Genomic DNA, 24359 nt, shown 5'->3' with positions numbered 1-24359 from the left:
TTAGTGTTATGTAATCCAGAATCACGGAGGCTCCTCCGACATTTTTAGCCTGGACTTTGATTCTGGCCAACGAAGTGATTATAGTCATTATACCAACTGCAAGCGATCCTTGCGCCAACATGGCGAGACCTCACGAAGAACTCTACGAATTGTGCGATTGCCTACGCTCTGTTAGCGTTGGGCTAGACTCATACGAGCCTGAATCCCAAGACCTGCCAATCATCGACTCATCAGAAGAAATGGGTGAAATTGGTGTAGTAAAGACTCAGAATCGAGAAGTATTACCTGGGTTACGGTTTCTACGAGAAGAGGTGAAACGGGACCTGCAAGTTCTCCAAAAGGTGTGTCCAGTCCACCGTAAGGATACTTTGTTCATTCAATAATTCTAATCGATCATGATGTGCAGTAGTTTCTCGATGACCCAGAATCAACATCTCTTCCTCCTCTCTCGACCAATGCACCATATCTCGTTGCAGTATGGCAGGAACTGCTTCAGGCTCGCGGAGCTGTTGCTATATATCGGACATTCCACACCACCGCTCATCCTCAGGCCTCCCGTAAGCCCAAGAATGGCTCAGCCAAAGAGCATGGCGTCAAGGTCGATGTGGTCGCTGACAACGGGAGACGTTGGATCAGAGTCAATACGTAAGTTCATCCAACATTTCACCTAGAATAACTCTGGACGAATTTCCAGGATAAAGAACAGTCGCATTTTAATGGAGTTTCGCGAAATGGACTCGTATCTTACCAGCTCTGACGAGGACGACGGCGATGGGCACTCTCCGCTCAAGAAGGAAAATTTGATATCCCAAGAGTTTGACAATTCCGTGCTGCGCATGGGTCGTGAACTTCTGGAGGCTGCAAGGGCAAACCCTCATGGTTTCAACGAGATTCCTTCAGTTACAATGCGTCTAACCCGACTGGATCCTTCCCTCTCCGACACCAACCACGAAACGAGTGATCCCAGAATCGCTTACACAATCGACTGTCTCCAGAGAATGGGCATAGATGTCCAATTAGGCGAAAGGCAGGACATCGTAGAGGAGATGGAAAACACTTCTGCGCAGCCAATAATTTTCGAGCCCACCACTCATATCAACCTCGATCTCTCAGCATTGATAGCGCTTATATCCGATACCACTCACTCTCATCTGCCTCGTGATCCAGAAGATGCCAACGCACGATTCATCCCGCCCCAACGATATGTAGAATGGAAAAAGCAGCGAGTACGAATGCTTTCCGATTCTCCAGATGCAACAAGCACATGGGAGGACTCCGGAATTCACTCAAAAGTGTTGGCAGACCAAGCCCATCAAGAGATGAAGAAGGGCCTCTTGCAAGATATGCACGATCGCTTGAGATCCATCTCCCCTGATCTGCAAAATATCCAATTCTGGACAACACAAGAGGCTCGCCAACGTTGTCTCCAGATCGTATTCAAGATCGCGGGCACGAGAGAACGTCAGCGCGCCGAAGCACTGCTCTCTTGTTCTATATGTTCTCAAACGACTGCCATACCCACCCATAATCAATTCTGGGTGCATTCACGATACCCGTCTAATTTCATTCCATTGATGCCTGTCAGGTTGTACCCATCTTCAGAGCCCGATACCACTTCTCTCGGGTCCTTTCAATCAAATCCTTCATCACCTTTCATGACGTCCCTTGCCTCGACCTGTTGGAATATACTATCCCAAGAAGATATCTCGAGACTTCGGGAATCACAAAGTCCGCCTAGCCACTCAGCTGCGCCTTACTTAAGTAACGACGAGGGTGAGATCCCACCGGCAGCAGTTACTTTGGCAAACCCAAAGCTCACGGTCCACACGGTCCAAAGTATGCTTTGGGGCGCAGCACTTGGATGGACGACATTGACCACAAATAGATCCAGTGTGAAAGTGCTCCTCAAAGAGATGAAACGATCCACTGGAGGTAGCGCGTTGACCTACGAGTTCCCTGATGGAGACGAGACCGCTCGCGCGTCCAAAGCCGCAATCTGGATAGTGAAACCACGGAGCTTAGCTGAAGGATCACGATCAGATTGCTGTAGCGAGTGATTTCAGTGGGGGGAAACGGTTTAGCGCGGGTTTCTATGAATAACGACACAGTCCTCGATGGAAACCAATCGGAAGTAAAACTAGAACTACATGTACGGCCACAGAAAGCTTAGAGATCCAAGGTAAGTGGCTGAAAGTTGAAGGGACGATTTACGATAGAATATAGCATGATGACCGTCAGATAGTAGTAGGAAATAAGTCCTAGTAAATTCATAATTGAGATGTTCTCATGCAAAGGGCCGCGCCGTCACAGGCGTCACAGGTCGTGCTGTGAGCGGTGTAGTGGGCCGCGAGAGCTCGGAAGCAGCTGTCTCAAAGGATGTCACCGAACTTGAGCGCGAGTCGTCCGATGGTAGCGGCGAGCGTGATGACGAAGATAGTTCGAATTTTGTCTCAACTCCGGATGGGGAAGATGGAGGTGATCCGGATATGATAGAACCTGAGGTTGATTGTCCAGCCTCATCCGCAGCAGCACTATTATAGACGAGGGCTTCCTGTTGTTTCTCTCTCTGGTACACTGGTACTAGACGGGTTGTCAAGGTCAGCTGATGGTGACCCACTGGCTTGACCTGGCGAACTTGATACAGTGGCGTCGAAGTCAGGTGGTGGTGCCATATTAGACCTTGACGCTGAAAATGCTACAGCGTCCGGACCGTATGGAACACCGAATCTTTCCAGTGCATTCCTGGAGGTGATGAGTTTGATCTGCTCAGGCGTCATGCCACCTTTCGGCACCCGGAACTCCGAGCGTACAACAGTATGCGTGAGAGGTGCCGATATTGAGTTCAAAGAGATGGTTGACGGGGATGTCATAGGTACGGAATGGTCGTGGGGTCGGAAAGCCTTCAAAAGCGTCGAATGAGAGCCTGAACGGTTGCGCCCATGTCCACTAATTGTTGATGCCACGGAGAGGGATGAACCGTTGCGAGCGTGGTCAGGAGTGGCAGCCCTGTTATAGATCGAAATAGGCGGATTTCGTGACGGACTCCCGAAGGGGTTGAAAAGGAAGCTGAATCTAGAACGCCGGCCAGGGGCAGCATCATCGATGGTAGAAGCCTCCGATGCAGAAGGCTCATTAGGTAATGTGTTGGGAGTGTCGTGGCCTACAACCTCAAAGTACGGGGGCGCTTCTCCTCGTGGGTCTTCGGACGTTTGTGTAGTGTGCAATGGTAACAATCCAGAATGACTTTCTTGCGAGTCATGCGATGTGCTCACGCTAGCGACGTCTACGCTTCGTCTCATTGTTACGTCAACAGGGGCGTTATATATGAGATTTGTGGAAGAGTTATCCGCCTGTGTGATACCGTGCGACTCGAGGTCAAGACTACGATGTGCCCCTCTTGATTCAGGGTGCTCGTCGTCGTCTTCTTCTTCCGGTAGTTGCATAGGATCGTGGTCGTCATCCATCTTCAAAGGTCCTCTGTGATATTCAGGGTGTCAAAAATGTGGGTGCTACAGGTACGTAAGTATGCACACCTGTAGATGACAAGTTCCTGGTCGCCCGGTTCCAGCATGTAGGGTGGAAGGGATTTTGTAGAAATCTGACTTGGAGTCCGTGCGGGCCTCCGGCGCCTTGCAGGGCGAGCTGAGGCTCCCTGACCAGCAGGTTGGTTCCGAGTGCTCGCTGCGGCGTTTGCGTTGACTTCTACCCGCGTAGCCCGTCTGACGCATCCAATCAATGTCATCACGGCGACGACGACTCCAATTATCAATACAGGTATCTAGATAATTGGTTCTCCGGTTTAAGCATGGCTAACGTTGGGGCTCGACGATGGACAGTACGCACCCATACGGTTGTAGAAACGCCATTCCCGTCACTTGTCCCTTGATTGTTATCGCGTCGCAGCACTTCGCTTGTTGGTCTTGCAGATACAAATTGGGGGTATCGCACGACCAAAAGGGCCAGCCAGAAGAACGTGCGGATACAGAACAAAGTTGGAGCAGATGAGAACATACCGCGGCCAAGGAGGTTACTCAGTGTGGTGTCGTGAAGAAGTCGTTAAATTATGAATAGCATGCAGTGCGCAGCGCTACTGAAACGTGCTGCCAGTGGATCCGGAGGGTGTTTTTGAAGCGAGCAAGTTTTATTTAATGATAATGAAGTGGTAGTAAGAAGCAGATCCATCATTCCAGTAAAGTTTGCACTATATCCACGCCGAGGCTGTACAAGCGCCCGTGCTAGGTCCAAGTCCCACCAATAATGGTCTCCAATGATCCTACCGACGGTCGCATTGCCTAGTTGATGATAATACTCACTTCATGCCCTAAAAAAGAACCTGTCTCAAGGGTGGTTTACACAGTGGACAGGATCTCCCTCCCACCGGAACAACCGTTGGATGCCATAAGTTAACGTACGTTAATATTTAAGATCGACTAGTTCGACTGTTTGGTCGTCTCCGTCGTGGTAAGTGCACTCGTCAAACGACGAGTCTGCGTGATCACATCAAACGATTATATTCATTCGTCAATAAAGCTTTAAAGGACTGTCTAGGGGAGACTATGATTCCGACCATTTCATTAAAGTACGCCCTGAAACTTGACTTTGAGATCCATTGGAAATTTACTCAGTTTAGCAGTTTCGCAATAGTAGTTGGAGCCTTTGAATGGAGCATTGCAAGACAGCATTGCGAGGATAGGCCAATTGTCTCCAATTGTTCCTCTTTCTCCGCTATTTCGGGCTGATGGTCTTCTTCTCTACCAGTGCAGTGTAAAACACCGCCCTGAGTTATCAGGGACATCCACATGGTCCGTGACCGCAGTTGAACGTCCAATACTCGATTTGATGCTAAAAGAATGAGGTAAAATTTCCTACCAATTACTCTAATTCCCGCACGACTCATTCACGGTTTCCTCGAGTTGGCGTAGCAGGGACGTCTGCGGTTTTGCAAGCACCAAATGCCATGGGTGCGATCGAGAATGTGGCATGTGTTAGCAGGGTAGGCGTCATAGCATTGATCAATCATTATGTATCTGATGCAGCGCCTAGTGGCAGACACGGTTACATGCAACAGCATGTATCAACTTGCATTTCAGCAGGACCCAAAAGACGGACCCGATGATCGGGCTGAACATGAAATTCAACCTGATCACTCACCGTAGATGTATGGCGGACACAAGATGATTCTGATACAAAAATGTGAAAATCAGTATGGTACAGTCGAGGCTGTCGTGGGACCCACTTTGAATCTCATGTGAATACGCGCCGCATTACACATCGCCCTTGCTTGAAGTGCATAGCTATTAGCATACAGTGCCTGGAAGTGGTCGAGTGATACATATGGTGATATTAATGGCAATCAGCAACGCGTGCCAAAGGCTATGATACCACAAGCGCCCGCCGCAAAGACCTGCCCTTATCATTCTGTTATTCTAGAACAATATTTTAGGCTCACAAGAGAAATTGAAACACAACAAAAGAATGTCAGTTGACGGATTGTTGCAGGTGTTTCAAGTTTTGTTTCCTGTATTGGTCAATACGCCTAGCCGAATTCAAATATTACCGCACAAGACACTGCCCCGCAGTCCGTACCTTCGCTCAACAAAGAGCTACTAGAGGAAAATCATCGTGATGTGACTTCAACAATGTTCCGAAAGACTTACTTCTGCTAAACATCGGCTTACCAGATGCCCAGCAAAGCGATTCACCAGATGAGTTAGCAGGTCTTTGCCATACTCGCACTTCCGAATGAGGGTGTAACTGAATCTTTGAATGTAACGCGTACTTCTTTCTCCGCCTAACCCTCCCAGCACCGAAAAAAAAAGGAAATCATCAAGCGACAAGCCGCTGGATGTCTTGCCCCTGTTCTGAGGCATCCACTGAGAATGCGGGGTCCACGAGCAGTGAGATCTCTGGCAGCAGACAGGAAGTGGGTACTAACAATATGATTGCCGTTCAACAGCTCGTCCGGAGGAGAGGACGGCAATGAGGGCTTTTCTAATCTCCGTCGCGCGTGCGAAATAGCAGGAATTGCATGGGTTGACTGTCATCCACCGGGGAATCGCCGGCTCAAAATAATATATCAAAGTCATGCTAGTGATTGTCCGAGAGAGGAAGCAGGAGTATCAAGTACCCCGTTACTATGACTCCGAGCTTGCTCGTGTCACACAGATAAAAAGTCTGAGCGACTGACTTTGTATGATAGTGTAATCTAAAGGGACAAATGTTAGATAGTATGATATTGGGATCTGGCGCGGTTTAATTACTACTCCGAAGATAAAATGGGTCTAGAGAATAGCACTTGGGAGATCAGGGGATCCATAAACACAAACCTTCAGCCGAAAGGAAGCGTGAATACAGACCGAAACGCGAAAGAGTGGGGAGGACAAGCGACGCGTAAATGAGGATGGGCGCAGGGGAGCTATAGAAATATTCAAAGAACGTGTTGTCGAGTTTGAATGCCGCAGGTCCAGACGTGCGCATAATTCACTAGCAGAGAAGCACACACGAAGAGGATCTCCTTGTGACCGTTCAAAAGGGCTGTTTCGCGCGTCGCGCGACGCCCGTGATCCACTCGGAAAGGCTATCTCTTTAGCCATATGTGGGGCACGGTTTGCATTTTCCCTCATCGTCACGGTTTCCCTTTCACCCGGTCACCCTAGAACATCCGCCCACTTTGATGACGCACCCGTAGATCCACTCCAAACGCAATGCGGCAAATTAATGACGTAAAAGGTGTGGTCCGATTGAGGCCATGATATAGAACGAATGACTGTTCCCCTTCTCTTTTGTTAGACTGAGGCTGTCGTTGCACTATCGAGGTAAATCCGTGCGACCTCAGGTGAGTGCGTGGTCGCATCGAGATCTATTCAGCTTGAATTAGCATGCAGTGCACAGCTGCGCTATTCGTGCCTGACCCTGCTGGAACAAGGAAGTGGCGGTCAAGCAATACCCACGCAATCAAGCAGCAGTCAACTCACACAGAAGGTTAGGTCAAAAGAATGCCGTCGTAAAGATGACACGCCCTTGTCATTCCACAAGACTATTGTATACACATAAGCGAAAGTCAAATGTGTCAATGTCAGCTGTCTATGTCTGTTTCAGGTATTGCTTGTTTCCTGTCCATTGTTGGTACAACCCTAGGTGAATTCAATATCACTGCAAAGGATATCATAGGTATGCTCTACTCCGTCTCCCGTACTTCTTCTCCAGGAAAGCTGATATTTCTTGGGCTGGGGGAAAATCATGACGTGAACGTTGTTGTAGAAAACGAAAAATCACTTACCGAGCTCCACTGGTGATTCGTGTGGGATCTAAGTGACAGCCGCCTCAATCAGACTTGGACATGGACACAAAACATCTGCTTACCAGATGCCCAGCAAAGTGAAATACCACGTTGGATGAGTTAGCAGGTCTTCGCCACACTCGCACCCTCGTTGCTTTTTCGCCCCCGAGTCTGAAACGAACGTCAGTAGAGCAGAGTTTATGGCTGGGGGTAACGCACCCCTTGTCTTCGGGCTTCCCTGGAACAATCCAACGTAGTTCTATTCGCTCGTCCACCTTTTCCAGTAGTTGCCATGCTTCATTTGATCCTATACGATCTACGAACACCAAAGCCTCGTGTAGACCTGACATCTTTAGCTTCACGCCCCCTTGTGAATCCTCGCACAAGCCATATGTAATATATAGCTGCAGGGTATCAGGATGCCACGCTCTGAAGAATGGAGAGGCCTTGAACGAGCGTAATGCCTCCTCACTTGTGACATTACTTAAATACTTAGAAGTCACTGACACGAAATAATGACTCACCGTGATGGCCAACGTTCACGCCTAGCAAGGGCAGCGGAAATGAGCCTAAGTAAATTGGAGGAGTAGTGGAGACTGCTAGCAGCTACAGGGTCTATAAGAATTATGGAGGAGAACACTGCAGGGAAGTTGACAGCTGCTAGTATCCTGCATCAATATTGTCAATATTGATCAGAGTAAAACGCTAGCGATGACAACATACGAAGAGCAGCCGCCGAATGAATGTCCAACGGCGACCAGGGAGCGGGATGAAAATCCCTTAGTCTTCCTGGATTCACGGATAGTCTCCGGCAGAAGTTGTAGATGCGTCGGTAAAATCTTTGAAGATGTATCTTCCGGTAGATAGTATAACAGAAAGTGTGCAATGTCCCGCGCGTTGTCTCGCCAATCAACTAGAAACGAAGGTTAACCTCAGCCTATGGATGAAGTGCGCGGGGTGTCTCACATATGCCACTGAGATTTGTCTCGTTGACAACTGCAGCATCACCGTGCTGAACGGCTTCCCAAGACCACACCTCGTCAATCAGTGAAGCTGTGGATGACGATAATAGATATCGCAGGGTTGCTTCCCATATCTATAACACATTCAATGGCTGTTCTTGGACACACGAATTGTGTCAAATAAATGAGTACCTCCTTGGGAAAACCAATTGCGTGAGCGAATAACAGTGTCAAGCCCTTCCTCCCATCTTGAACTCTCTTGACATATCGGTTAACACAATTCCATAACGGCCGCTCGCTTCTTTCTCCACCTAACTTTCCCTGCACGAAGCGCTCTTGTCGCTCCCTAAGTTCAGTGGAAAGCTGCTGGATATCTCGTTTCCGTTCCGCGGCATTTGTTGTGAATTTAGGGACCACAGGCAATGGGATATCCGGAGTGAGCCTTGGACAACCAGCAGGTACGAGGTGGGTGCTAACGATATAATTGTCATTGAATGGCTCGTTTCGAGGCGACGGTAATGAAGGCGCTTCCAATTCTTCGCTACCGTAACGCGTGCGAAAAGGCGAGAATGGCTTAGGGTTCACAGTCGTCCACGGCGGACTAGGTTCAAAAGGGTATGTCGAGGTCATGTTGGCGGGCATCTGAGTCGTTCGTTCGAAGCGGCTTGACCTGGGCTAAGAACATTGATCAACGACCGATGACCGCACTAGTTGACATCCGGGGTGAGCGTGGAATCACGGAATAATTGGTTGGAATCCGTATCTTCGCCGACGCCAGGCTACTTCGTTAGAAACCACATCTGAAAAACACCCAACTTCTCGCTTAAGCAGCTTAAGCTGCCAAAGAAGTTTGATGGGTTACGACCTGCACCTTGAAGCATCCGGTTGGTTGGAGATGGCTTATAATGAGGTAAAGTCGCAGAGATCTAAGGTAGGGCTCATGCAGGATCAACTAATGCCACCTGACCAAAAGTGACTACACCGAAAATCGTTACAAACGTTGTCACGACCCAAAAATAGGATTGTGACACATGTACATAGGGTTATGGTTAACAGAAGGATTTCCGGAAATGTTGCGTAGACAATGAACCAAATATAACCTTGATGCCAACCTTCCTGGGTACTGCTGACAGCCGAGCCAACGTTCGCACAAGGTCTGCGCAAGGGACGAGCAACCAAGGAAGTGAAATGACACCACAATATTAGCACCGTAACATGTAAGCAACATTAACATCAGCTCCCATCGACACTTCATCGCCATTGCATGTATACCACGGTGACAACAAAATTCAACCAATATCAGCATGACGTGGTGGATGCCATTGCCAGCGGTATCTCATGCCTATATATGTTGTAGATAGGCTTGCAGTGACAGCGCAAAATATGGGAGCAATCCATCATTATTATCACAGTGTATCTAAAGTATAGTAGGACATGACAGAACAATCACCAAATAAGTTTGCTATGAATTGTCTTTTGCCAGTCCACAGTCACGGAGTTGAGGGATGGAGCAAGGGACATTGTACTCGGGTATTTTCATAAGTCAGCTTGGAGGACCTCTGTAAAAAATCTATACAAATCAATGATGAGATCAAATTAACGGAGAAGCAGTGAAATGCACTTTTTAGTGAATTCTTCGGCTGCCTGAGTCATAGATGTATTCTTCTTAGCATCGTCCCTGAGCTCATCTAGAAGAATGTCAATATAGCTCCAGTATTGATTGAACGTCCAAGTGCACTGTGTGGTCACTGAAGGACTGGGATCGCCATTGTCGCCCTCCGCATCTGCTGGCACATGTACATGGTCATTGTTCGAAGTGACTTCCTCTTGAAGCTTTGCACTCTCTGCAACAACAGTCCGGAATTGAATCAGCGAAGAACACTAGATTGGAGTGAGCGCAAAACATGGTGGAGTCATGAATTGACTTACCAGAAAGGCCACATGAGACCAGTGTGCTGAAGTAATCTCAGTACAGTTACCCGATAATGACCGACAGAGTGCATGAATATTTGATTCTCTATCAGCGGAAGTGACGATCTGTGTTCGAAGCATTAAAAATATAATGACAGCTCAGGAATTGACAAACCTTTTGTTTCATGCTTCCATGCTGCTGCATAAACAGTTCCTTAATCATCGAGTCCAACTTATTCATGAGCTCAAGATCCTGTAGGGTGACAAGGGGTATCTTGAACACAGAAGGGTGTTTCTTTACAAATTCCTGAAAGATTGTTAATTTTTATTTCAGATAAGAATAAAGAACTCACAAAGAGATTCTGAGACAATAAGCAGGCACGAAGCCTGTCGGTGAGTGATTGCTTGAAGCAATGTAAGAGTATAGTAAACATAGGAGAGTCGGACCTGTACCTTGAATTCCGCTGAGCTAACGAGCTCATGAGCATCATCTCTCGCCTTTCATTTGTCTAGGACAATGAGATGTCCCATGACATTTAGTAGCATCTCCTTTTTGGTTTTCTGCATGATTGAAGATAAGAACTACTTATACTGTACATCCTGATGACTTACTGTAGCAAATTGATCTAATGCATCATTGAGTAATCCATTAGTCCTGCAAACGTCTGTAGCACAAGTTTTGAGACACTTAATTTCAGCCTCCACTGACTCTGTGGATTCAATCCCGTCGTCTGACCTCGCCTTGGGTCACAGACCAAAGTGGCATTCAAGCTGCAAGTGGGGATGACGGCGGGCTAGACGTTGCAGCTTGAGGGAACACAGGCACAGGTGCCTGTTGGAGCTGGAATTGACTGAGATAGCTCATAATCACCAGGCAAGCACTGTGCAATGAACACTGAACAGAGAAACTCCGAGTCAGCCCGAATGTGATGCATTGACATGTGACTGAAAATCCATTGGCATACAATTGGCATATGCATACATTGGTAAAATCTGCCTACCCGTACTCCTAACTTGTGCTGAAGGAAAAAAAAAATCTAAAAATACGATGTTGTGAATGATACTTGGTGCGAAATCAGCTGGGCCAGGATACAGGATTGACATACTCTAAGATAGCATGAAGTCTGGGGTGATTATCAGTGACAGTGTGTTGCGTGATTATTTTTTTATACACGTCCTTTGATACATACTTAGGGTGTGCTACACTGTCTCCCATTTCACAGATCTCTGATGGTTTTTGGACTGCAAGAGTCATCCCAGTGGTGGATGAGAGGAATTTTTTCATGGCAGTATCAAGGGACGCCCCTGGTGCGTTCAACAGTGTATGGGCAGTTTGCAAGTGCTCAGCGGTTGTCTGGGAGGAAGCCAGTGCCTCCCTCCAGAGGAATGACTGCGTAATACGAAAGGTGTTCTTCGCACTTGGGAAGTCCAGATGCGGTGGCTAGCTTCGCTTGCGCGAGATCAAGTAAGTGGCGGAGTAAAATGTGATCCAAGAGTTTGGTATCCTAACCAATGGTTCAAGCATCATTATTGCATTAAATATTTGATACTTACCGCACTGCTGACCTACCCAGCAGTTTCAATGTGCTCGTCTTCAATCTCCTGGATCCTCATTAGCATGGATGCCTTCTCCTTCGCACTAGCTTCCCTCTCCTCCACCTGGATCTTCTTCTCCTCGAGAAGCGATCCCTCCAGGTCCTTAATCTGCGAGTTGTTCTGTTGTTGGGTATCCTCCAGGTCCTTAATCCGCAGTCTGTCCTCTTGTTGCCTGTCCTCTAAGAATTTGATTCGTGATTGGTCAAGGCTGCGCTCTTGCTTGAGGATGCTGGTTTGATGCTGAGTATACTTCAACTGTCACTCCACATCCTTGGTGTATTGCTGGAATTTTTTTTTCGCATCCTCATCCCTCCGCAGCTGATCGCATTGAAACTTCTCCAGTGTTGTGTGAAAGTCAGCCTGTTGCTCTTCCCTCATTTGGTCCTTAAGTTTGAGGGCGTTATTCATTGATAGCACCAGGTCAATCAACTCTTGATTCTTTGAATGGGCGGGACTTGCCAAGGATTGGGTCATGGTTGCTGCGAGCGAGGGAGAATTAGAGAGTTGTAGCTGCCGGGAGGGAATGATAGCGAGAATATGGTCCGTCGAATCACACACACTCTCGAGGGTGGTCAAGTTATCTTGAAGCATGGAGGTACCATGTACATCTGGAGGCAGCATGAATGAATATTCATGCTAACAGCAACATGCTTACTTGTGGTGAGGAGGACAGAATCTGGATCAGGATGAATGTCAGGAGCTTGTATGTAACCATTCTCTGTCAAACTTGAGTGCTGCATGGCGCTGGAGACAGGCTCTCAGCTGGCCGACATTAGTTATTGAATCTCCAATCCGATAAGAGGCAGCGGTAGCCTTTTCAACATAGAATGCATGGACGTCGATATCGGTAGTCATGTTGCAATGGAATTGATGTTGGTTTGTGAGTCTGTCGTGGTTTGTGGCGAAGTTCACTGGTTTCAGCCCAACTGATATCATCTGTTTCCACTGGCTATGCTATAAATAGGTTCTATCAGTTTTATCGGTTGTATTGTGCGTTTCAATGAATCATATTTTCGTTAGACTGAGGCTACATGTAACAGGTGTATTGTAAAAGTGTGTACTGTAGACCTAAGGTCCCGCATGCAAATGAGTGTTTGCAGGGGAGGGAGGTGGTTACATCAAGGGGCCTGAGGGGAATACATACGGCAATGGGTACATTGGGTAATGGTAGGTGCCTGCATATGCTGGCATCGGAGGAGGATGGGAAGCGGTTAGATGTACTGGCGTCGGGGGGATAGAAAATGACGGACATGCAAGTGGATGGAGCGCTGGTTGTGGTGCTGAGGATGAATGCATAGGTGGTTGAGAGGAGGGGCCCACAGCTGCTTGCTGCACCTTCTTACTCTTCCCACATTGCTTGGGCTTATGGGTAGCGCATTCATGTTCAAATACTGGGGGGGGGGGCACTACCAGCACATTCAGCTGGGTCTGTGGTTCCAGCCTTCTTTGCTCTGACAGCCATTGCCACTTTTAACTGTACTTCCTGTCAGTTTGGCGAATAAGGGAGGCTCATTGCTATGCGAAGGGGGTGGGGGATGACCTAGGATATGAGGGCGTAATTGTGCAGTGAATGGGCATTTAAAACAAAACGGCTGGTGTTTTCGTGCATAAGAGATGTCTTGGTCTTCGTCATCTCGGTGTCATGCATGGTATGCAACTCATACCATGACAGATACACAAGAGGTGTGATAAGGAAGGTATAATAGACCCTACTGTATCCTATCACCAAGTTACCCCATCATTTTCCCCTTAGTTATTAGCTAGTATTTTCACTTTCAATCATCACTTCCATTTTTCCATGTATTTCTATTTTGTTCCATGACATTCCATCTCTTTCTATTTTCCTCAGGCATATTCAGCCAACAGACTTTCTTTTCAGCCACCAAGCATGTTTGTAAGCATGTCATGTGATTGGTAGATATCATGATTTGTAAAGATTGAGTTTGACTCATCATGTTTTGTCATGTTTTGTCATGCTTTGTAAGATTTCTAACTGTATTTATAAGCTACTTAGTAAGAAGGCTGACTCAGCACACCAAATGGCATTGTTAGTAAGCACATCCTTACCAATCCATGTGATGACTCATGCCATGATTCGTCATGCTTTGTAAACTACACTGTATTTATAATGTAAATTAGTAAACAAGCTGACTCAACACACCAAATGGCATTATTTGTAAGCACATTCTTACCAATCCATGTGATGATTCATGCTTTGTAATCAGGGCCTCCAAAAGGTATATAAGGAGCCCAATTTTGCCATGCAATAAATCGAGCACTTCTCACCTTCACTCATCTCAACAGTGTGAGATTAAGTAAGAACCTAAGTACAGGCAATTCATTAGCCTCAAAGTAAGACTAAGAAACATTTATTCAATTATATACTACAGGGGTTGATTATATAATCTATCAGCTAATCTAACTAAGTTTAACCCATACTATTTTCCTCTGTCTTTTACAGGAAGGGAGACACGATTCACGCTACACATTTCACGCTACACGCTACACGAGCACGCTAACTCTCAGACACAAATCATACCATAGACTCAGTATACAGAATCAAATTGTTTTAAACTAACCAAGGAACAAGGAAAGAAGGTATATTGAAATAAATTCTCCCAAGAACTCACACGTTATCTACCACGAAAACTAGAAAAGTCGTAGACCGTGTACTTAAGGACTGGCAATAAGTCTTATCCTATATAGTTGTGTTGTCACTATATAAGCGGTGTACATAAGACCCTTAAGTAAGAGGACATCGGTGCATTCTTGTTGTACATTGACAGATACAAACTCGCCGCAGCTTGATGACGCACAGTCATGCTGTACATTTACAGCAGATAAGATGTTCTGAAGTCTAAATTAGCTGTTTGCGAAGAATGAAGAATGGGCCACTCTTACCGAGGGCAATAGCAAGTGGTCTTCATCAGCAAGTTGCAACTGAGGTAATTGCAGCTGGGGGTGGATATCAGGTAGAAAATGAAGAGGCTGGACAACAATGTGACTTGCAAGATGAGGGCTAGATTCTGAAACAATAATCTCGACGATCTTTCCGATAGACATCTGAAATTGCATAATATAACAGCGGCATGGCAAAAGTAAAATCCTCACCTCAGTAGGCAGCTGTCCATTGCCACGCAAAATGGCATATTTTTCGATGGTGACCTTGTCCCCATTCACAGCAATGACCGAAGATGCTTGAAATATGGTGTTGTTTGACTTCATGGCTGACTGGAGCATGCTTGAGTGTGTTGACGTCCATGGCACAGGTGAGGTCTTTGATGAAGTTGGAACTGTTGCCATGCCTCAAAAATTACATACATGAGAATTAAGAACAGACATGTTGCAACGAACTCACCTGGATGATTCTCGTGCACTGTGGGAACACCCAAGAGGTGCCACTGCTCTGGGTGATTGGTGATATAGTTGAGGACACCTGGAGCAGTGTGCACCCACTGCCTGCTTTTTGTCTCCATCCAAAAACCCCCAGTAGCGATATGCTTAAGAATATCATTATATGCAAACACATTGCATGAGTCGCGACTCGGAGCTTGATGGTTGCTATGAACACAGCTGAGTTGGAAGACATGGTTGAAGGACTCGAAGTGTTCAGTCGAGAACAAGATAGGTGGCCCAAACCTTCGGATATAGGCCAGAATATGGAGTAAAAAATGAAATTTCAATTTGGTGAGGATAATGCTAGGCGCACACTGAACCAAGATATTGAGGAAATTGTCAATAGTGCACATGAGACAAGCCTGGTATTGTAGACTTGAAATTAGTTTGTATTCATGGATCAGGGTTGGGAAAGGTAGCATACCAGATATTCCTTGACATCATCAATTCTCGTGTGCCACAGCAAGACCACCAGCTGTCCAATGACGGTCCATCCATTCAGGACAGTAGATGGAACAAGATCATATATAAGAAAAGGCATGAGCTGAGCAAGACTCTTGAAGTGTTTGCCGATCAGGCTACCACTGTACCAACAGATATTCTCTGCACAAGAGTGGGTGAATTAAGGCCATCTTTGTTGATGTTGTCCAATCTGGTTTGAAATATCTTGATGAGGTGTGCTTTGTCGAGGATCCAGATAGTCTGACCCCAAAAGTACTTCACAATGCCAAGGAGAATGATATGGAGAATCTCTGTTGGCATGTCTTGATGGACATTGAGCCCTGTCATGCTAAGCAAAGGGTTAATATGATCTTCCACAGAGAGACTGCCCAGCATTTCCTCGAACTCCCTCTCCAATCTCTGTCTGACTTCTTGTTCGTTGATTGCCGGTTTCCCAGGTTCTCGTTTTCACAGATACTTCCTGAGTTCCAGGAGGTGGTTCACAATTGATGCAGAGATAGTGTTGTGGGTGCCAGTCGACGAGACAGCATTCTGGACTTTTGTAGTTCCACCAGACAACTTCAAAAGCTCAATCTGCTCGAGAATCTGCTGAATTGTTTCTTCTGGTCGACGAAGCTCTCCAATCTGATGTGGCGCTTCAGAAAATTGATCACCTGCAAATACAAAGGCTTACTTTGAATAGTTTAAGATACCCTTCATCAGACTGTTTCATAGATGTCATCTCTCCTACTTTGCATGTGCGACAGAAGTAATTGCAGTGCAAACTGCCGTGGCTACACTCTTCCACCTGCATAGGGTTATCTCCTGCTTCAAATAGGCCATAAGGGATGAGCATAACCTCATCTCTGTATTTGCAGTCGTACGCAACAATGCCCTTGTCCGTGGCAGCCCTGATGGACACATCAACATGACAAATCGACTCAAGAAATTGAAAGAGACAAACCCGATTGACTCTTTGATGGCTTTGATGATCTCCATGGGTGAAGCATGCGGTTAGGATAACACAAAACGAACACAGAATTCCTTTTCAAGCATCTCACATGGCATGGAGGCATTAGACATGTACACCGCATGGTGTTTGTTCCACTGCTTCGATACATTCCCAGAGACATTGTCCATGAAGATTATGAGGGGAATAGTCAGGATGAGTTGACCGTTTGACTTTTCGCACAGGGGGTTAGGCATTTCTGCAGCAAAGGACCGTGATGTCACTAGAAACCTATGAGTAGTCACCTAAACAAAAGTAGAAGTTACTTACATGTAAACCCGCACAAATGCATGTCGGTCTGCAAGTCTATGTAGGTCCGCTGAAACGATGAAACTTCCAATATGATGCACTCAGGATCTACTGCAAAACCTGCCTGGAAAGGGGTAAGATGTTGCAATTTAGACTTGGATGGTGATTGTACCTCCGTCTGTACAACTGGATGTCCCAATGCAAGGACCTGCAGTGATGGTCACTCAGCATTGCAACTAGAGATTTTGCCTTGAAAGAAACGTGTAGGGATAAAAATCCAGTTGTCAACTGAAGCAGCTCATTCCAGAAGTAGATATTGTTGTTGATGCGAACGGATGGGATGAGTAGTTCTTCGGGAAGCTCATGGAGCATCTTCGATCCATGGTGCACTTGTGACATGTTCCCTCTCCCATCTTCAGGATAGTCATGCACGCAGAAGTGAGTGAGAGGATTGGAATAGTCCTGGTGAGGGAGATCAATCAGTGTCTACACCAAAGCAGATGGACATACCTTAGCAATTGCAGAGCCGATTGAGTTTATATAGAAGATGTTACCAGAAGATGCTGTAACCTTGCAAGTTGGATTTCTGATGCAGCTATGAACATGATCTTGAGCTTTGCAAAGCGCATACAAGGTAGGCACATTTTGAGCACCCATTTCACACGCCCAACTAAGTACAGCTTTTTTCTGTGCCTCTGAAAATCGCAGGCGTGTCAAACCAAAGAGGAGGTCTGTGATAAAGGTCTGGCAGGGTTCCATAAATTCATTGATAGATCAAAATGAAATGAAACATACCACTTTCGAAGGCCACGGATATGTGGAATCATCCATGCACAGTTGATTGTTGATGTGATCCTCTGCAGCACAATGAGTCATTTCTTGCATGATATATGCAGTATCTACAGTGGCTCAAAAAAGTGTCTCAATGTTTGTGGATTTCCATGTAATTGCTGTATTATGAGTCAGGGCGTGGGAATATGACTAGGCCATAGGGAAGTGTGGGAAAGCTCTGCTTCCTAGCTTTATGTTTGGTCCCTATAGCATGGGAACATTATGTTATTGAGTGAAGATGTGGTCATTTTAATATGGTGACTCATTGAGACACTTTTTTGACTTTCAGTTTAACCAACACAATCTCTATAATTCTAGTACTTGGTGTTTCCTCCTGTTGTTCTAATTGCTTCTATCACTCTTCTATTCACACTATCTATCAATTTCAGGCATTCCTCATCAAAAATCTTGCCCCACTCTGCTGCAACTCTCTCCTACAGCTGAAATAACCCCTATGGAGGATCTCAATAGACTGTAAGTGATAGCTTAAGTAATTCCCAGGGCTGTTCAATAGGGTTGAGGTCTGAGGACTGGGCTGGACATTATAGAATACTGATAAAATAGTTTTCAAACCATTTTATGATCAACTTGAAGTATGCTTAGGGTCATTGTCTTATTAGAGGGAAGTGTCTTCATTATTAATTCTTGATTCCTGCATGCTCCTGAGCAGACACTCCTCCAAAATTGAAATGTGCTGCTCTGAATTCATTCTCTCCTCCACCTCACAGAGAATTCCTACTCTATTCCACCTCATACAAACCTATACCATCAAGTATCCTACTTCATACTTTAGTGTTTTCTTGACTTTGCTTTTTTCTAGTAGTTCTTCTGCCTTTTATCATACATATTCCTGGCCATCTGACCCCATCCTATTGATTTTGTCTCATATGACCAGTTAACCCTATTCCAGTGCTCAACAATCCAATACTGAGGCTTTACAGCAAAGGCTAGTTTCCTCCCTCTATAGGCTGAAGACAGGAGAGGTTTTTTCTGCTTGATTACAGCTTTAAGGTTGGCTACCTTAGGAGTATTCCTGACTATTTGAGTAAAGAGAGCAGTGTAGATGATGTAATTAATGAATTTGGTGCCTTGAGTAGCATTGGCAGCCTGCCCAATTAGAATATGATAAACAAGAGATTTTTTGTTATGGGGTGTGAGCTTGAAAGGACAATCTAGTTTGATATTTGTCTTATCTGGAATGACTTTTTTAATGACCATAATGAGAATAACCCTGCTCAGACCAGTTTTAGTAGCAATCTGCCTGGTATACAGATTAGAAGAGCTGAAGATAATAATAGGGGCTATTTCAGCTGTAGGGGAGAGTTGCAGCAGAGTGGGGCAAGATTTTTGATGAGGAATGCCTGAAATTGATAGATAGTGTGAATAGAAGAGTGATAGAAGCAATTAGAACAACAGGAGGAAACACCAAGTACTAGAATTATAGAGATTGTGTTGGTTAAACTGAAAGTCAAAAAAGTGTCTCAATGAGTCACCATATTAAAATGACCACATCTTCACTCAATAACATAATGTTCCCATGCTATAGGGACCAAACATAAAGCTAGGAAGCAGAGCTTTCCCACACTTCCCTATGGCCTAGTCATATTCCCACGCCCTGACTCATAATACAGCAATTACATGGAAATCCACAAACATTGAGACACTTTTTTGAGCCACTGTACATACCTTCGTCTTCCAAGGACAGCCCAAATTCATTATCATCTGGAGGAGGGTCCAGCATGTCATTTTTGTCGAGTCCAAATTCATCTGCGAGCAGCTGAAGAGAGCATGTAAAGAGTGTATCTCCCCGGTTTCGAGCAGCAATAAGTTCACTGTAAAGGTCAGGTTCCTCAATCGCGAACATTCATGTTGATGTATCCCACAGTTGCAGTAATTGTTTGTGGTCATGATTGTTGTCATCATCCTCTGTGCTCATCACTGAAGGGGGGGAAGGTGTTGTTGGTCTCTCTGGGTCTTCCAGTGGTGGTATATCATAGGCCAGACGGGAATGAGCAGCGGGAGTGAGGTGAGGTGACAGTGACTGGGCAGGCAGTGGACAATTTTTCTTCTCCTGAGTGCACAAACTGAGAATAAAGCTGTCTTTATGAAGTTTTGTAGTGCAGTGGTCAGCAACATGGCAGGCCTTCATAGCTCACAGTTTCCCATTGTGCTGCGGGCAGACCTTGCATATCGCACGTCCACTGAGTTTCTGCAATGAAAATACTGAAGAATATCATTGTAAGTCTGTTACTGGCATAAAAAGAATTCATACCTTGGGGATCAAGGGGAATTGACCGCTGACAACCTATCCTGGCCATGGTATGTTTCAGAGCGCTCAAAGTAAAGGTCAGAGTTAAAAAATCAGGCGACACGCTGTAAACATGTTTGATTGATCACAATTCACAGGGGACCTTCAGAACTTATGAAGCTTCAGAAGCTTCAAGCCTCAATGCCACGGTTTCAACAACTGTCATCCATGGGAATATTGCCTTGTCTTTGATCAACACAACTTTGAAGAATATTGGCAGTCAATAGAATAACTCTTACCGCACGGACGCATGTCTGTTGTCACCAGCATCATCCACACCTCACCTCTCCCAGCCAATGAAGGTGTCAGCTTCACGCCCATTTCTCTCTCCATATCTTTCCAAGGAAGTACAGCGCAGTCAGCACTGCTGAATTTTGGTACCATTGTAAGTACTCTTTATTTGGATTCCTTGACACCCTTCACCTTGTCTACTATTAGCCACTACAGGTCACAATTCAACTACCATGAGAATTTGGAGGGCAGGTGGTGCCTGTAATTCGCCATATTTCCTGGACAGAATTGGTTGAGTCGCAGTCTGTCTCACAGCGCATGGTGAGTCTCAAAGGGTGCACACCACCAACACGCATTGAACCTTACATTGTAGATACCCTTCTTGCCACTTCCGCCATCTTTCAATCCCTTGTGTGAGGCCAACTGGTCTGTGCTCGCCAGACAGGTGGAAAGTTGGCTGGTTGACACCATTCGAGATGTTAGAGCGCCTGAGTGGGCCTGGGGCTGCGATGCATTCTGGATGGCATTCATTGCCGCCAATCCAGACTTTCCTTGGGGGTCCTGGCCTAACTGTAACCCTAAGATCAGTTTGGAAGGGAAATTCATTGAGTCTTGGACAGTGGACAATCTGACTATACCGGCTGATAGCCCTCTCAGCCAACACATCCTAGATAAGATTCGCACAAGTATATGGGATGATTTTCAGCTTATTTTTCCTTTCCCCTCGTACTTGTAGCATTCTGTTCTTATATAAATTATACTTGTTGTTTGTAAATTATATCAATCAACATGTATGCTCAAGCCGCCCTCATCACATTGTGAAGCACCTTTTGAGTAAATATGATAATATCTATTGCAAAAGCACAACATGAGAACCAGACCTCAGCGCTCAGCGCTCAGCATTTGACCCCATCATAATGTTAGTATATGATAGTGTGCCGTTCCCAACACCATGCTCGTCAGAGAGGATCCCAATCTCTGCTTGACTGTTGCAACCAATATCCTATTATGGTTTGCTTCATGTCGTCATTACAACATTGACGGAAATCCTTTGGTAAATATATATATATTGATAGTACTGGGGTTCTCACAGATCCCATAAAGGTATGATTACACATGTTAGGTTCAGGTTTATCCTGATTAGCAGTGTAGTTTGCATGACTTTTGAGTGTATAGCTAATGGCTGTTGCAGAACTTACTTCTTGGCCTAAAAAAACCATAGTGTTTTTCGTTTTTCTATTTTGAACAACCCTATGGTTCTGGATTTTTTTTAAAAAAAATTGAGAATTTCGAGTGCCATTAGAAAAGTACATGTTATGACCTAGGAATTGGATTGTTTGTGTGTGACAAGTCAGGGGGTAACAGTATGAAAATGCACTCCACTTGTCAAACTACCATGACCACACTGCAAATTGCACCATGCCAAAACATGCACTGGGTTGCACCAAGAACCTTGGAGGATATGCTGACAGGAATGCAAAGAAAGCTAGACTCAGTGCACAAAAAGAAGAGAAGGAACATATGCAGGCAAGCCTCATAGATGCACTTCTTTTATTTCTATTTGACATCCTTCTAGCCCAACAGAAACACTAGCACAGGCATGCCTGGGATCCCATTCTCAAACCCATCCTTCAGCCCTCCACTGCATGACTCGTTGGACACCTCACCTTGTGATTATCCCATAGACATGGCTGTTCCTCCATTCTGGCTCTACTAGTGCAGACCTATTCCCTGAATTATTCCTTAAGTTCTCTCTAATTCCATTTTTGCCAAGCTCGGGAAGGCTGGACTCTAACATAGCATCACTTTTAATTTTAACATTAATCACAATATAATCTAGCCTATCCATTTCACATAGGGATCCGCATGGGTTTGGGTAACCCATATGGGTACCCTTGGGGTATGGGTGGGGGTCTTGCACTGGCCTACCCCTACCTGCACCTGTACCCTCACCTCAGGTTGACACAAAAACATATCTGTAGATTACTAAAACTCTGCTACTGTACAGATGTCAAACTTTAATTGATACATGGGCACCTATGAAATGAGAAAATCTAATCTACTACCCCACAACTATTCCACTAGCCACCATGCAGCTCAACTTGTTCTTCAAAACTTTGAAATGTGTCACGAAACTGACTGACAAAGCTAAGGCAGCCCTGGAAGATAAGCTTGATGGTTCCTTCTCCAAGAAAAGGAAGACCAATATGACCAATATGAGTGGAGCAAGCATGGCACCTGACAATGCTAAAAAAGCCAAGACTACCCAACCAAGTGGATCCACCACAAACATAACACCTCCGAGTCCACCAATGGCAGCCCATCAAGCAGTGGTCCTTACTGAGGAGGAAGAGGAGGCGATATATGAGAATGCCATTGTAATTGATTCAGACGAGATCAAGGAGCCGAGATCATTGAGTCCTGAAAGTTCTGAAGTAGAGAGTGCCAAAGATGAGCCAAGTATGAGAACAATTCAACACTGCAAACATTTTGTTAGAAAAGTATAGAACAATTAATGAAAGAATGACTCTCACCAGTGTATGTGTTCTTTGATCCAATGCCCTGCATTGTTGAAACTGATGGATGGCACGCACATGAATTCAAGTGTAGTGCACAAGGATGTAAAGCTACCATCCATTGGTTCCTGGATAAAAAAGATGCACAATGTCATGCATGGTATGCAACTCATACCATGACACATACACAAGAGGTGTGATAAGGAAGGTATAATAGACCCTACTGTATCCTATCACCAAGTTACCCCATCATTTTCCCCCTAGTTATTAGCCAGTATTTTCACTTTCAAACTTCACTTCCATTTTTCATGTATTTCTATTTTGTTCTATGACATTCCATCTCTTTCTATTTTTCCTAGGCATATTCAGCCAACAGACTTTCTCTCAAGCCACCAAGCATGTTTGTAAGCATGTCATGTGACTGGGAAATATCATGATTTGTCATGCTTTGTAATATTTCTAACTGTATTTTTAATCTACTTAGTAAGAAGGCTGATTCAGCACACCCAATGGCATTGTTTGTAAGCACATCCTTACCAATCCATGTGATGACTCATGCCATGATTCATCATGCTTTGTAAACTACACTGTATTTATAATGTAAATTAGTAAACAGGCTGACTCAACACACCAAATGGCATTATTTGTAAGCACATTCTTACCAATCCATGTGATGATTCATGCTTTGTAATCAGGGCCTCCAAAAGGTATATAAGGAGCCCAATTTTGCCATGCAATAAATCGAGCACTTCTCACCTTCACTCATCTCAAACAGTGTGAGATTAAGTAAGAACCTAAGTACAGGCAAATCAATAGCCTCAAAGCAAGACTTAGAAACATTTATTCAAGTTATATACTACCTTACAGTGGTTGATTATATAATCTAGCAGCTAATCTAACTAAGTTTAGCCCATACTATTTTCCTCTGTCTTTTACAGGAAGAGAGACACGATTCATGCTACACATTTCACGCTACACAATTCATGAGCACGCTAACTCTCAGACAGAATTCAATTGTTTTAAACTAACCAAGGAACAAGGAAAGAAGGTATATTGAAATAAATCCTCCCAAGAACTCACACATTATCTACCACGAAAACTAGAAAAGTCGTAGACCATGTACTTAAGGACTGGCAATAAGTCTTATCCTGTATAGTTGTGTTGTCACTATACAAGCAGCATACATAAGACCCTTAAGTAAGAGGACAATGCCCTTCCCATTGACACCTGGAACAGTGCAAATATGTTCAGGCGAATGTTTCAGATGCGGTACACATGGGCATATTGGATCAATGTGCCCCCTCCCAGCAGACTGTGCAATTGCCGAAGAATGAAAGTATGTGGCACAGCACCTGTACATGGATCCTCGGCATGTTCAATAGGACCTTGGCTCCGCAAATCAACTTCATTATAGATGAGACCATAGATCAGGGAAAAGAGAATGGGTTATTGGCGTAGAGGACAGCTGAACTGACCCAAGGACACTTAGTACCTCAACTGTCTGGACAGTCAGCCCTCGTGTGCAAGGAAGAGACACACAAGGACAAGCATACCTTCCCTATTGAACATGTTCAGTCTACAAATCATGTTGTTACACAACCATCTGACAAGCAATACGACATTGTTGATT

The 24359-nt window shown here is 45.2% G+C and overlaps 10 protein-coding genes across 10 annotated transcripts; 3 read left to right on the top strand and 7 right to left on the bottom strand.

The window, feature by feature from the left end:
* Window positions 1-119: 119 nt before the first annotated feature.
* Window positions 120-2057, top strand: DFJ58DRAFT_651747 (uncharacterized protein; the record flags this gene model as incomplete). The annotated part of the gene is made up of 3 exons (XM_041381638.1): window positions 120-341; window positions 410-645; window positions 695-2057. The coding sequence occupies 3 exons, from the start codon at window positions 120-122 to the stop codon at window positions 2055-2057; spliced, it is 1821 nt and encodes a 606-aa protein (XP_041249808.1).
* Window positions 2058-2534: 477 nt separating this feature from the next.
* Window positions 2535-4011, bottom strand: DFJ58DRAFT_836862 (uncharacterized protein; the record flags this gene model as incomplete). Its single annotated transcript, XM_041392318.1, has 3 exons — window positions 2535-3477; window positions 3534-3778; window positions 3844-4011. The coding sequence occupies 3 exons, from the start codon at window positions 4009-4011 to the stop codon at window positions 2535-2537; spliced, it is 1356 nt and encodes a 451-aa protein (XP_041249807.1).
* A 447-nt stretch (window positions 4012-4458) lies between these two features.
* DFJ58DRAFT_760886 (uncharacterized protein) lies at window positions 4459-5297 on the bottom strand. The gene is made up of 5 exons (XM_041388450.1): window positions 5044-5297; window positions 4914-4993; window positions 4759-4855; window positions 4634-4700; window positions 4459-4579 (listed from the first exon to the last, which is right to left on the bottom strand). The coding sequence occupies exons 1-5, from the start codon at window positions 5127-5129 to the stop codon at window positions 4496-4498; spliced, it is 414 nt and encodes a 137-aa protein (XP_041249806.1). The 5' UTR covers window positions 5130-5297; the 3' UTR covers window positions 4459-4495.
* A 1801-nt stretch (window positions 5298-7098) lies between these two features.
* DFJ58DRAFT_760869 (Alpha/Beta hydrolase protein) lies at window positions 7099-9198 on the bottom strand. The gene is made up of 8 exons (XM_041388449.1): window positions 8434-9198; window positions 8246-8375; window positions 8003-8192; window positions 7804-7947; window positions 7499-7750; window positions 7363-7450; window positions 7280-7307; window positions 7099-7226 (listed from the first exon to the last, which is right to left on the bottom strand). The coding sequence occupies exons 1-8, from the start codon at window positions 8881-8883 to the stop codon at window positions 7165-7167; spliced, it is 1344 nt and encodes a 447-aa protein (XP_041249805.1). The 5' UTR covers window positions 8884-9198; the 3' UTR covers window positions 7099-7164.
* Window positions 9199-9777: 579 nt separating this feature from the next.
* On the bottom strand, window positions 9778-12488 carry DFJ58DRAFT_836860 (uncharacterized protein; the record flags this gene model as incomplete). The annotated part of the gene is made up of 13 exons (XM_041392317.1): window positions 9778-9811; window positions 9863-10122; window positions 10171-10278; window positions 10328-10459; window positions 10506-10556; window positions 10606-10650; window positions 10765-10807; window positions 11259-11276; window positions 11343-11570; window positions 11723-11977; window positions 12011-12258; window positions 12307-12356; window positions 12404-12488. 13 exons carry the CDS (start codon window positions 12486-12488, stop codon window positions 9778-9780), a joined length of 1557 nt encoding a protein of 518 aa, XP_041249804.1.
* A 2739-nt stretch (window positions 12489-15227) lies between these two features.
* Window positions 15228-15440, bottom strand: DFJ58DRAFT_617832 (uncharacterized protein; the record flags this gene model as incomplete). The annotated part of the gene is made up of 1 exon (XM_041380990.1): window positions 15228-15440. A coding segment is annotated over one exon (213 nt), but the record flags the coding sequence as incomplete, so codon positions are not given.
* Window positions 15441-15544: 104 nt separating this feature from the next.
* On the bottom strand, window positions 15545-16791 carry DFJ58DRAFT_713597 (uncharacterized protein; the record flags this gene model as incomplete). Its single annotated transcript, XM_041383933.1, has 6 exons — window positions 15545-15700; window positions 15754-16009; window positions 16064-16230; window positions 16280-16496; window positions 16550-16578; window positions 16612-16791. 6 exons carry the CDS (start codon window positions 16789-16791, stop codon window positions 15545-15547), a joined length of 1005 nt encoding a protein of 334 aa, XP_041249802.1.
* A 65-nt stretch (window positions 16792-16856) lies between these two features.
* Window positions 16857-17674, bottom strand: DFJ58DRAFT_651687 (uncharacterized protein; the record flags this gene model as incomplete). Its single annotated transcript, XM_041381632.1, has 4 exons — window positions 16857-17015; window positions 17081-17305; window positions 17354-17587; window positions 17639-17674. 4 exons carry the CDS (start codon window positions 17672-17674, stop codon window positions 16857-16859), a joined length of 654 nt encoding a protein of 217 aa, XP_041249801.1.
* A 2912-nt stretch (window positions 17675-20586) lies between these two features.
* Window positions 20587-20949, top strand: DFJ58DRAFT_651804 (uncharacterized protein; the record flags this gene model as incomplete). The annotated part of the gene is made up of 1 exon (XM_041381642.1): window positions 20587-20949. A coding segment is annotated over one exon (363 nt), but the record flags the coding sequence as incomplete, so codon positions are not given.
* Window positions 20950-22303: 1354 nt separating this feature from the next.
* On the top strand, window positions 22304-23469 carry DFJ58DRAFT_836857 (uncharacterized protein; the record flags this gene model as incomplete). Its single annotated transcript, XM_041392316.1, has 6 exons — window positions 22304-22673; window positions 22824-22889; window positions 23089-23133; window positions 23214-23250; window positions 23339-23375; window positions 23425-23469. 6 exons carry the CDS (start codon window positions 22304-22306, stop codon window positions 23467-23469), a joined length of 600 nt encoding a protein of 199 aa, XP_041249799.1.
* Between the last annotated feature and the right edge of the window lie 890 nt (window positions 23470-24359).

Source organism: Suillus subalutaceus (genome assembly GCF_016647625.1).
Source record: "Suillus subalutaceus strain FC151 chromosome Unknown DFJ58scaffold_6, whole genome shotgun sequence".
Lineage (NCBI taxonomy): Eukaryota > Fungi > Basidiomycota > Agaricomycetes > Boletales > Suillaceae > Suillus > Suillus subalutaceus.
The sequence above is the reverse complement of the archived record's forward strand: the minus strand, read 5'-3'. Positions and strand labels throughout refer to the sequence as shown.

What these genes read in the sequence shown, in the direction of transcription:
- DFJ58DRAFT_760886 (XM_041388450.1), bottom strand. Translation starts at nt 5,129, where the DNA reads ATGTTCAGCCCGATCATCGGGTCCGTCTTTTGGGTCCTGCTGAAATGC. An exon ending in AGACGTCCCTGCTACGCCAA is followed by an intron (nt 4,856 to 4,913) that starts CTCGAGGAAACC and finishes AGGAAATTTTAC; the next exon opens with CTCATTCTTTTAGCATCAAA. An exon ending in GGGCGGTGTTTTACACTGCA is followed by an intron (nt 4,701 to 4,758) that starts CTGGTAGAGAAG and finishes ACAATTGGAGAC; the next exon opens with AATTGGCCTATCCTCGCAAT.
- DFJ58DRAFT_760869 (XM_041388449.1), bottom strand. Translation starts at nt 8,883, where the DNA reads ATGCCCGCCAACATGACCTCGACATACCCTTTTGAACCTAGTCCGCCG. An exon ending in GACAAATCTCAGTGGCATAT is followed by an intron (nt 8,193 to 8,245) that starts GTGAGACACCCC and finishes CTTCGTTTCTAG; the next exon opens with TTGATTGGCGAGACAACGCG. An exon ending in TCATTCGGCGGCTGCTCTTC is followed by an intron (nt 7,948 to 8,002) that starts GTATGTTGTCAT and finishes ATATTGATGCAG; the next exon opens with GATACTAGCAGCTGTCAACT.